The 12,898-nt window shown below is 43.9% G+C and overlaps 1 protein-coding gene across 8 annotated transcripts in view; it reads left to right on the forward strand.

Annotated features, from left to right (window-relative positions):
• Positions 1–12,898, forward strand: part of phactr4a (phosphatase and actin regulator 4a) — a 40,330-nt gene that overhangs the window by 14,483 nt on the left and 12,949 nt on the right. For 6 of the 8 annotated variants that reach the window (XM_071373571.1, XM_071373573.1, XM_071373575.1 and 3 more), the window contains 2 exons: positions 12,448–12,618; positions 12,773–12,853. In XM_071373571.1, coding sequence (XP_071229672.1) covers positions 12,448–12,618; positions 12,773–12,853 — 252 coding nt within the window. Of the gene's footprint in view, positions 1–4,664; positions 5,149–12,447; positions 12,619–12,772; positions 12,854–12,898 lie in introns of those variants that run through there. The other 2 variants (XM_071373570.1, XM_071373577.1) reach the window with 2 other exon arrangements.

A 12,898-nucleotide genomic window follows, 5' to 3' on the forward strand; every position in this document is an offset into this window, starting at 1 on the left:
GGCGCTCAGAAAGAAAAGAAAAAAAATTCCGCCATGTTGGAGTCAACAGAAATCAGAAATTACGTTATAAATATTCCCTTTGATGATCTTCATCAGAATGCACTCCCAGGAATCCTAGTTCCACAATAAATTGTTGTTTTGTTCCATAATGTCCATTATTTATGTCCAAGTAGCTACTTTTGTTAGCGCGTTTAGTACACATATCCAAACGCTCGTGCAGGTCCAGGCGAACGTCGGAAGAAAACTTAAAGGTATATTACAGGTCGAAGAAACATGTCAAACTGAGTATAGAATCAATCTTCAGGATGTTGTTATCATAAATATTCAATAACGTTCCAACCGGAGAGTTCCTTTGTGTGTAGAGAAGCAATGGAACGCAGGTCGCTATCATGTGAAATGCGCATGACCAGGACCTGGCTCTCTGCCAGACCACTGACTCAAACAGCTCCCAACCCGGCTCCACATCACAGTAGAAGCTGCATTCAAGGTTCTACAGACTGTTGACATCTAGTGGAAGCCGTAGGAAGTGCAAACATATCCATATCCTACTGTGCATTCAATAGGCAATGAGTTGAAAATCGACCAACCTCAAATATCCCACTTCCTGTTTGGATTTTTCTCAGGTTTTTGCCTGCCATATGAGTTCTGTTATACTCCGACATCATTCAAACAGTTTTAGAAACTTCAGAGTGTTTTCTATCGAATAGTAATAATAATATGCATATATTAGCATCTGGGACAGAGTAGGAGGCAGTTCACTCTGGGCACGCTATTCATCCAAAAGTGAAAATGCTCCCCCCTATCCCAAAAAAGTTAAACAAAAATAGAACTGTTTGGCCATAATGACCATTGTTATGTTTGGAGGAAAAAGGGGGATGCTTGCAAGCTGAAGAACACCATCCCATTTGTTAAGCACGGGGGTGGCAGCATCATGTTGTGGGGGTGCTTTGCTTCAGGAGGGACTGGTGCACTTCACAAAACAGATGGTATCATTAGGAAGAAAATGATGTGGATATATTGAAGCAACATCTCAAGACATCAGTCAGGAAGTTAAAGCTTGGTAGCAAATGGGTCTTCCAAATGGCAATGACCCCAAGCATACTTCCAAAGTTGTGGCAAATGGCTTAAGGACAGCAAAGTCAAAGTATTGGAGTGGCCATCACAAAGCCCTGACCTCAATCCTCTAGAAAATGTGTGGGCAGAACTGAAAAAGTGTGTGCGAGCAAGGAGGGCTACAAACCTGACTCAGTTACACCAGCTCTGTCAGGAGGAATGGGTCAAAATTCACCCAACTTATTGTGGGAAGCTTGTGAAAGGCTACCCGAAACGTTTGACCCAAGTTAAACAATTTAAAGGCAATGCTACCAAATACTAATTGAGTGTATGTAAACTTTTGACCCACTGGGATTGTGATGGGGGGGAAAAAAGCTGAAAAATCATTGTCTCTACTATTATTGACATTTGACATTCTTAAAATAAAGTGGTGATCCTAACTGACCTAAAACAGGGAATTTTTACTAGGATTAAATGTCAGGAATTGTGAAACTGAGTTTAAATGTATTTGGCTAAGGTGTATGTAAACTTCCAACTCCAACTGTAAGCAATAAGAAGACCATATTGCCCTTGACTCCTGTGTGTGACTTGATAATTCATCAGTATTGTGGAATTTGTATTGTGTTGAGTCATGCAGTAGCCTATTTTTATTCAGCTCAACTGTTTTTTCATAGATGTGATGAGGAGAAAAAAACTCTACCTATTCATTATCACAGAATCTGTTTCCCTTGATAATTGTCAGTAAGGCCGGTATGGTTTTCTATAGAGACCAGCTGACAGCCAGGGATGGTTCCCAGGGTAGTGGGCCTGATTAGGACCTTTTATCAAAATGATCACCTATAGCCTCGCATTCCTAACATTCCTGCCTGTCATTTCCCCTTGAAAGAGCTCTTTTGTGTCGTTACCTGGTTCCACCTCTAGAGAGAGCTACAGCGGTGTGTGCTGTAGCTCAACAGAGGCAAAGGTTTTGGAATGGAGTAGTGTCAGATTTGAGAAGACGCGCACACACACATTCAATCTTTATTTTAAGTTAAGGTAAATCACTGTAGACATTCACAAACTGACGACTTCATTCAGAATAGTTGGCTACTTTTATGGGTTACACACGTAAAAATAGCTACTGTTTGAAACATTGACATAGGTTTGAACTTGTGTGAAGTAAGTTATCGAGCCAAGAATTGTTCCACCTGTAATTGAACGGTTTAGGCACGTGTCATATGTTCCGTGTCAACTCATTGACTTCATCGTAGTTGTCTCTGCCGTTGAGGTGCTTTACAGTGTCAACAAACAAGCTGCACATTCCCACAGACAACTAGTCTGTCAATCATTCATTGATTTATGGTGTACCTGTGTAGCTCAGTTAGTAGGGCATGTCACTTGTAGGTTCGATTCCCGGCACCACCCAGAAGTTTAAAAAAATATATAAAATAATATGCTCTCATGCCTCTAAGTCACTTTGGATAAAAGTGTCTGCCAAATGGTTTATTATTATAATTATTACTACTACACTGTGGCCAGTTTGTTAGGTACACCCATCTAGTATTGGGTCAGACCCCCCTTTGCCTCCAGAACTGCCTGAATTCTTTGGGGCGTGGAAACGTTGCTCAATTGGTTTCAAGGGACCTAACGTGTGCCAGGAAAACATTCCCCACACTATAATGCCACCAGCCTGTACCGTTGACACTAGGCAGGATGGGGCCGTGGACTCATGCTGCTTACGCAAAATCCTGACTCTGCCATCAGCATGACGCAACAGGAACCGGGATTCGTCCTCTGCTGCATTAGCCTATCTGTGACAAGGACCAATGAGTTGTGTGTTCAGAGATGCTGTTCTGGCTCACCTGTTTGGTTGCACGATTCCTTTCATTTCTCTTTCGACCTCTCCTCAAGAAACTGTATGCGCCCACAGGACTGGATGTTTTTTGTTTGTCGCACCATTCTCAGTAACCCTAGACACTCATGCTTGAAAGCACAGGAGGGCGGTCCGTTTCTGAGATACCGGAACCGGCACACTTGTCTCCGACGATCAGACCTAGGGCTGTTACGGTGACCGTATTACAGCCACAACGGCGGTCACGAGTCACGACCGCAGTCAAACTCCACGTGACCGTTTTGTCACGGTAACTAGGCTTGTCCAAGCTCTGATGCTGCTGATGGTCATTAGTAGTCTACCAAACTTGCAAACTGCCTGGTACTGAGCACTCTCTTGTCCCTCTCATCACTCTGACATCAATGCAAATGTAACGTTCAATCAAACAGTAACTGAATGCCTCGTTTCCTGTCTGCTTGCTTCATATAGCAAGCCACGGCCACGTCTGTTAGCGCAAACCATTTTATTCACACAGTTCAACTCAGGCTATGTGAGTTTGGTTGTCTTTTATTGTAGGCTAGTCTTTAATGGTTGAGTAAATGCATTTCTGTGACTGCGTAGGTTAATTAGGCTACTAATTCACTTAGTCTTAGGCAATTATAGCTAGGCTAGGGGAAGAAGCAACTGTTGATTCCTTCATGCTCCCAATCATAGTATGAGATGGACTTTCTGCACGTTGCTATTGGTATTACTTAGAGAAAACATCTATCATCCAGCAGGGGTGACTGTGTTTCATAGCAGTTTATCACATTTTTAGGTTGGCTAATCTGTTTTATGTATTGCCACAGACTGAGTTTGAGTGTAGGCATTTATTCATCTCTGCAAGATTTTTTTCCCAGGAGTGATTCAAAATGAACGATAGTTTGTTAGGCTATAGGCCTAGCTATTCACAAATTGGCCTCGCAGTCAACCAGGCAACGCTGACTGGTCTGGCAATTGTCAAATCTGCTCTTGACGAGATTGTCAGTAAATGGAATGTGTTTGCGGACTTGAAGGGGTTGCACATCCCGCTCTGACATACCTTCTTCTTACCTCCATCCCTCTAACTAACCTTATCCCCTTAGCTATTTCTCCTCTCCCCCTATCACTCTAAACAGACTGATTACATGTAACCACACCACTCACTGCTAATACAGTTCAGTACAACAGGACTGAAGGAAGATTGCTGTTCTCCATGCTCAACAGGGATTTCTGACTGACTGACACATTAAGCATTGACTGAAATCTCCTGCTCCTTTGTCAGTTCACTTCCCCCAATAGTCCCACTGTGAAAGAATGGCCCATTTTAGAAAGCAGAAACACCTATTGAGGAAATATGTGCTTCGGTGTAGAATTTAGCGTGCCCTGAGATATTGTGGTGGTGTTGATTTAGCATTGTGTTGAGGTTGGGGCATCTTAGGTGAGCTGCTATGCTAGTTTCTTCTCTCCTCCTCAACAGTTCTCTCCTCAAACTGTCCATCCAAACTAATCTATCCATAAAATAAGAAAAGTGTTTCAATTAAGCTGTCAGCAACAGCTCTAACATTCAGCTGGCCTTCTGTACAAACAACACATGCACATTATCGGCTATATGGTTGACTTCGAGTGTGCAATACGACACCTGAGTGACATCACATCCTCTCTGCCTGGTGCGGCGCTCCACCTAGACTCGTCTCACCTTCCACCACTTCTCATGTTACAGAGAGGGAGAGACCTCCCCTCCAGTTACCAACCACTTTTCCTCAGGAGAACTGGGATCAAATACTATTTGAATTCTCTCAAATAGTGTTTTGCCTCCTGTGAACTTTGCCATGAGGAATGACAGGCTTCGGAGTCTGCCTGGTATGCCACTGCCTTATAACTGGTGTACCTTATTTATGAAGTCAGCTGCACAGACCAGGGGAGGAGGGACTTTGCAAATTGAGTGAGTGAGTGAGAGTGTGTGTGAGAGAGCGAGACCAAAACACACAGTGAAATAGACGGAGGAAGGAAGAGAACAACGTGAGCCAAGGTAGTAGGAGAGTCTTGGGTTACAGGAGCGTTAAGGCGGTTGGGTTTGTTGGCGAGGATCATAGCAGGGGATCTATTTGTCCTCTGTCTGTATCCCTCCCGACCGTGGACCCCAGGAGAGTTAGGGGCCGGTGGGCCAGAGGGGACAAGGGCGTGGGGTAGCATGGGACAGAGTGCCAGCGACGCGGAGACAGTGCCCCGGCAACACCAACCGCAACCTGCTCAACACAACACTGGTGAGTCCAAGGACAGAACAGGAACCTGTACAGAACCTGAGGACATGAGCTTTTGTATTTGTTTTTGGAGGAGGAGTTTGAAGTAGCCGACTCAGGAAAGCGCTATTTGTTTGTTTTAGCGTGGAAGAACCTGCTTTTGTATTGCTGTCTATGGACGAGGAGTTTGTTTGTTGAATGTTTTGTAGAGAACTGTTTGTTAGCATGGAACAGAAAGGGTAGGTGGATATGGAAGAAATGTGTTGCAGGGGTTTTTGTGTTGGGAAGCGAGACAGAGAGAGAGGAGGCGGAGATGGGCAGGCACAGACAGGTGAGGGAATGTATGCTGATGGAATGTGGTGATTGTGTAATACACCAACCTCACCGACCCACACTGCTGTCTAAACTCCTCTTTTTCCCTCGCTCTCTCCCTCCCCCCTGTTTTTACAACGGAACATGGGATTCTTTATTAAAAACAGGGAGTGCAAGGCACCAGGCTGTATCACAACCGGCCGTGATTGGCAGTCCCATAGGGCGGTGCACAATTGGCCCACTTCGTCAGGGTTTGGCCGGTGTAGGCCGTCATTGTAAATAAGAATTTGTTCTTAACTGACTTGCCTAGTTAAATCAAAAAATCTGCCGTTGTCTGTGTCTCAGGATTCCATCTCTTATTATGGTGCTGTACCGTTTGCCTAGCCTAAAGCCCCCATCGTTCCTCTCTCTAATATACAGAAACCTGTTTTTGCCTCTGTGTCTGTCAGAGGGCGGAACACATGACTGTTGAATTTGGACAACTTGACTGCTCCATAGTAAACTGTGCAGGGAGGGGTCTCTTGATGGTGTGGTGGCTCAGTGTAGTTTATTAGGCTTGGATTGTGAGTTCTAGTCAGTGAGAAGAACACATTACAGTTGGATTTAGGCCTAATTGTCTCTGTACTATGCTGAGTTTAGGTGGGGGTGGTGGCTCATCTGAGATTGTCTTAGACAGGTTGGAATAAAGCAGCATGCTAATTTCTGTGGACAAAGTCATCTCTATATTATCCTGCTTCTTCTTGTGCTCAAGTTTATTGGGCTTGTATTGTGAGTTTCTAATCCGTCTTTAACTTAGCCCCCGTAGGTTTATTTGCTTAGTAAAAATGTGAACCACATGACACGGTCTGGTCAGTCAGTGTTTGCTGTGTAATGTTGTGGACTTTAATAGGTTAGCATTGTTTTGTTGTGCACTGTACATTCAACTCTTTAATAACTAAACAAATTGTGTGCCTTGGTTTAGCTATTTTTTTCTGAACAACTGGGTTTTATATTGGAGCCCGTTGGGGAATGTTAATGTAGTGTAGGCCTAGTATTAGTTGGAATTGCGTACTTTACACTGATTGACTTGGTAATGTAGTTATTACATACAATAAACTTGTAACACATGGTGACAAATACAGTGCAGTACATTCGGAAAGTATTCAGACCCCTTCCCTTTTTCCACATTTTGTTATGTTGCAGCCTTATTCTAAAATGTATAAAATAAAAAACGAATCAATCTACACACAGTACCCCACAATGACAAAGCGAAAACAGGTTTTTAGAAATATGTGCAAATGTATTACAAATTTAAAAAAAACAGATACATTTACATAAGTATTCAGACCCTTTGCTATGACACTCGAAATTGAGCTCAGGTGCATCTTGTTTCCATTGATCATCCTTGATGTTTCTACAACTTGATTGGCATCAACCTGTGGTAAATTCAATTGATTGGACATGATTTGGACAGGTACATGCCTGTCTATATAAGGTCCCACAGTTGACAGTTCATGTCAGAGCAAAAACCAAGAAATGAGGTCGAAGGAATTGTCCGTAGAGCTTCGAGACAGGATTGTGTCAAGGCACAGATCTGGGGAAGGGTACCAAAAAAATGTATGCAGCATTGAAGGTCCCTCAAGAACACGGTGGCCTCCATCATTCTTAAATGGAAGAAGTTTGGAACCACCAAGGCTCTTCCTAGAGCTGGCCGCCCAGTCAAACTGAGCAATCGGGGGAGAAGGGCCTTGGTCAGGGAGGTGAACAAGAACCCGATGGTCACTCTGACAGAGTTCCTCTGTGGAGATGGGAGAACCTTCCAGAAGGACAACCATCTCTGCAGCACTCCACCAATCAGGCCTTTTTGGTAGAGTTGTCAGACGGAAGCCACTCCTCAGTAAAAGGCACATGACAGTCCGCTTGGAGTTTGCCAAAAGACACCTAAACAAGTTTCTTTGGTCTGATGAAACCAAGATTGAACACTTTGGCCTGAATATCAAGCGTCACAACTGGAGGAAACCTGGCACCATCCCTACGGTAAAGCAAGGTGGTGGCAGAATCATGCTGTGGGGATGTTTTTCAGCGGCAGGGACTGGGAGACTAGTCAGGGTCGAAGGAAAGATGCACAGAGCAAAGTACAGAGAGATCCTTGATGAAAACCTGCTCCAGAGCGCGCAGGACCTCAGACTGGGGTGAAGGTTCACCTTCCAACAGGACAACAACCCTAAGCACACAGCCAAGACAACAACAGGAGTGGCTTCGGAACAAGTCTTTATGTCCTAGTGGCCCAGCCAGAGCCCGGACTTGAACCCGTTCGACCATCTCTGGAGAGACCTGTAAATAGCTGTGCAGTGACACTGCCCATCCAACCTGACAGAGCTTGAGAGGATCTGCAGAGAAGAATGGGAGAAACTCCCCAAATACAGGTGTGTCAAGCTTTGTAATGTCATACCCAAGGAGTGTCGAGGCTGTAATCGCTGCCAAAGGTGCTTCAACAAAGTACTTTAAGGGGTCTGAATTTATGTACATTTAATATTTTGTTTTATTCTTAAAAGCTGTTTTTGCATTGTCATTATGGGGTATTGTGTGTAGATTGAGGGGGGAATTTTTTTTAAATACATTTTAGAATAAGGCTGTAACGTAACAAACTGAAAAAAGTGAAGGAGTCTGAATTCTTTCAAGATGCACTGTAAGTGTAATTGTATTTCTTTAGTACAGTACTCTCCTGTGCATGCTTCCACTGCATGCATGTATGGTATACCACCACCGTGCTATGCTCATAGTAATAGAATGTCATTCGAACTTCATGGCTACACTACTCAATGCAGTTGTCGGAGACTTTGTTGACTCAGTGCGTGTCATGTCATTGTTATGGGTCCTTTACCTTATGGACCATTCAGAATGATTGCTGGTTGAGTTAGAGCAAACCAAGGCTTCTCTAGCAGCTCTCTCTGCTTCTCTCTGCTTGTCATGTTCACCACGAAACAATGGGTACATTCACCTTGACAATATTGTCACAGATTTCTGTTCAAACAAGACCTGTGTGTGTGTACTATTGGTGTGTTGTAAAATATGTAGCCTGCATGCCAGTAAGACAGTGCTCAGCCTGTAGATGGATGTCAATCTGTTTATCTTTGATGGCATGTCAGTCCCTGGGGAGCAGTGGTTACCGTCAGTCAGTCCAGGGTTGTTTGACTCTGCCGTCACCTTTTATTCCCCAACTCTGATACCTGCCTTCTCTTCTCACGTTGTCGCATTCTATTGTAACACAAGGTCGCCTCGCCCCACACAGACAGAGCCCCTTCCAGCACCAATTAGTGTCTGTCTGTCCAGGATACAGTAAGTGTCAGGAACAGCTGTGAGGCTAATGTGTTTGACAGAGGGAAGCTTCAACGCCCACCACCGCTCCCTGTCCCCCGCATCACTGCAGTGCCATACAGTTCAGGTTAGGACCTCTCCGCGGTCAACTGGGGATCACACGAGACCCATATAGGAACTAAACGGACAAACAGACTATATCTGAAAGAGATACATGCACCTGACAACATGGTTGTGAATTTAAATGGACTTAAAAAGGAACACTCATTTGAATGAGATTAATCATTCACAGCAACGTAAACTAAGGCTTAGACTTAATCCGAAATGAGTTAATGTACTATACAATGTAGCTAAGCTAACAGCTATGGTAACTTGGCATAGTGATTGCTGGTGTTTTGAAGTTCAGTTAGTATTGATAGTTCTGGTGACCATGATAATGTATGATTCCTCAGTTGTTCCTGTATGGAACTGTCTGTACCCAAATGAAATGTAATATCCTGAGCTTTGCTGCTGCTACATTTAGCTTAGACTAACCTTGAGAAGAACTACAGTATTGCTGGGAACTGCATCTCTGAGTGTTCACTGTTTCCAGACCAGCACAATTACCATGTGGCCTGGATGTGGAACTACAGTATTTACAGTATATATTATACATACTAGATGCATGTTTTCAGATGAATATTGGCATTAGGTCTGACATAATCTGCAGGCTAGATGCTACAGACAAAACAACAACTGACCTCAAAGTTCTGGTGGGATTCTCTAATTGTTTTGTTTTTGCTGGCACTGACTGGCTTGTCTCGCTCACTCTCAAACTGTTTTCTGTGGAACTGGCGCCTGCCTGCCACAGGGATATCAACACTCTAATTTTCCCCTTATGAATCCTAGCCCCGTCTCGCACGACTTGCCATGTCTTGTCTCCAACCCCTCTCTTTTTGCTGTTTTGCTCTCCCGCTTTCTTTCTCTTTCCTCTCTCTCCCTCTCTCTACTAGTCTTTTAAAACATTTATCTATTTGTTTAACAAACACCCTTGCCCTCAGTGAATTTCACTGGTAACCTGTTTTTAGCATTAGTTTACCTATTCATACTATTTAGGGGCATAATATACCTGTCTCTGTCTGTCTGTCTCTGTAAAATTATCAATCAAGTGAATTCGATCTGTTGCTCTCCGCTTACCTTTCATCCCTCTTTCTCATGCCAGGGTGTTTTCTGGTAAGAGTCAGAATACAGGGGGATGAGGGAGAGATGGAAGGAGTGGGATGGATGAATGAATGAATGAAATTGAGGATGCAAATTGCCACTGTCCTAAAGTGTGACCCATAGACTGGATTGTTGTGACCTCAACAATATAAGGCCGATGACTGTAACATATGTCTGGTGTTTTTATATAGATCTCATGCTATTCAAAGCTTCCTGGTTTGTTCCTTAGGGAGTGACTCAGTAAGTCAACCATCAACATGCTGTGTATCCTAAGCACCGTCCTCTTGTGCAGCAAGTGTGTGTATGTGTGGTTGACTCATCACCTAAGAATGTGTGGATATTTCACGCCCATAATGAGTCTTCCTTGCTCTATTGCATGGTTTACAGCAGCATGTGATGTCATCAGCTGGAGACCAGTTATGAGTCATGGTTTCTGGGAGACTAACCTTATCCTCTCCAATGTGTTGCTTGTTTGTTTATTCTGCTCTCTGTCTGCAGTTTCTGTAGTAATTATGTTTGTACTCTTGACAGGAAGTGTGTTGGGCTTATGTTTGTATTGAAACCATCCCACTCTGTCTTTCCATTCTGGTGGGGAGAAGTCTCAGTTCAATGTTAGGAACTCGGCAGCCAATAAGAGTGGAATTCAGAGCAGCCTTCAGCTTTAAGCCTGGCTCAGTCTGTATTGTGGTCTAGTATAACACACTGTACAGTCGTTGCAAAACGTTTTGAGAATTACATAAATATTAATTTTCACAAAGTCTGCTGCCTCAGTTTGTATGATGGCAATTTGCATATACTCCAGAATGATATGAAGAGTGATCAGATGAATTGCAATTAATTGCAAAGTCCCTCTTTGCCATGCAAATGAACTGAATCCCCCAAAAAACATTTCCACTGCATTTCAGTCCTGCCACAAAAAGACCAGCTGACATCATGTCAGTGATTCTCTCGTTAACACCGGTGTGTGTGTGTTGACGAGGACAAGGCTGGAGATCACTCTGTCATGCTGATTGAGTTCAAATAACAACAAAAGCTTCAAAAGGGGGATGGTGCTTGGAATCATTGTTCTTATGTCAACCATGGTTACCTGCAAGGAAACACGTACCGTCATCATTGCTTTGCACAAAAAGGGCTTCACAGGCAAGGATATTGCTGCCAGTAAGAGTGCACCTAAATCAACCATTTATCAGATCATCAAGAACTTCAAAGAGAGCTGTTCAATTGTTGTGAAGAAGGCTTCAGGGCGCCGAAGAAAGTCCAGCAAGCGCCAGGACCGTCTCCTAAAGTTGATTCGGCTGCGGGATCGGGGCACCACCAGTACAGAGCTTGCTCAGGAAGGGCAGCTGGCAGGTGTGAGTGCATCTGCACGCACAGTGAGGCGAAGACTTTTGGAGGATGGCCTGGTGTCAAGAAGTGCAGCAAAGAAGCCACTTCTCTCCAGGAAAAACATCAGGGACAGATTGATATTCTGCAAAAGGTACAGGGATTGGACTGCTGAGGACTCGGGTAAAGTCATTTTCTCTGATGAATCCCCTTTCCGATTGGTTGGGGCATCCGGAAAAAAGCTTGTTCGGAGAAGACGAGGTGAGTGCTACCATCCGTTCTGTGTCATGCCAACAGTAAAGCATCCTGAGACCATTCATGTGTGGGGTTGCTTCTCAGCCAAGGGAGTGGACTCACTCACAATTTTGCCGAAGAACACAGCCATGAATAAAGAATGGTACCAACACATCCTCCGAGAGCAACTTCTCCCAACCATCCAGGAACAGTTTGGTGACGAACAATGCCTTTTCCAGCATGATGGAGCACCTTGCCATAAGGAAAAAGTGATAACTAAGTGGCTCGGGGAACAAAACATTGATATTTTGGGTCCATGGCCAGGAAACTCACCAGACCTTAATCCCATTGAACTTGTGGTCAATCTTCAAGAGGCAGGTGGACAAACAAAACCCCACAAATTCTGACAAACTCCAAGCATTGATGATGCAAGAATGTGCTGCAATCAGTCAGGATGTGGCTCAGAAGTTAATTGACAGCATGCCAGGGCGGATTGCAGAGGTCTTGAAAAAGAAGGGTCAACACTGCAAATATTGACTCTTTGCATCAACTTTGCATCAACTTCATGTAATTGTCAATAAAAGCCTTTGACACTTATGCTTGTAATTATACTTCAGTATTCCATAGTAACATCTGACAAAATTATCTAAAAACACTGAAGCAGAAATCTTTGTCGAAATTAATATTTGTATCATTCTCAAAACTTTTGGCCACGGCTGTACTTTAACATAACAATTGAATGTAGCACCAACCAGCTCAGGCCTAGTTCATACTGTAACGTTACTGTTGAAGACATACTGTAGAGTTAGTTAGGGCCCAGTCTATAGAGGAAAATCGATCCCTTTTTACGAATAGGGCAGCAGTAGGTCTATTATCATTTTCTATCCCCCTTGCCTTCATCTTATGTCTTGTAATAAGCATCATGCCACTCCCCTCCCTCTCTCCCTCCCTCTCTAGATGATGAGGTGGACTTGCAGCATAGTACGACAGGGAGCGAGGGGGGGAACTCATCAGGCGAAACCCCTCCCTCCAAACGCAAGGGCAAGTTCTCCAGCTTCGGCAATATGTTCAAGCCCTGGAAGTGGAGGAAGAAGAAGAGCAGTGAGACGTTTCTGGAAACCTCAATAGGTACCTACCCTTTATAAATAGTAACCTTGATGTATGGATTGTACAACTGTAAGGACCTGTTATTTTAAGTCAGCTCAAGTCTTCATGGTCTCAGACAATGTTACTCATCAAGCCACTTCAGTTACGGGAAAATTAAACATTTGTTTACTTTCAGTGTTGGAGAGGAAGATCTCGGTAAGGAGACCTCGTCAGGAGCTAATCGACAGGGGAGTGCTGAAAGAACTTCCAGAGAATGGTATGCAGACCAATGCCTGTATCCACAAAGCCTCTCCGAGTAGGA

The sequence above is a fragment of the Salvelinus alpinus genome, chromosome 29, assembly GCF_045679555.1.
Source record: "Salvelinus alpinus chromosome 29, SLU_Salpinus.1, whole genome shotgun sequence".
NCBI lineage: Eukaryota > Metazoa > Chordata > Actinopteri > Salmoniformes > Salmonidae > Salvelinus > Salvelinus alpinus.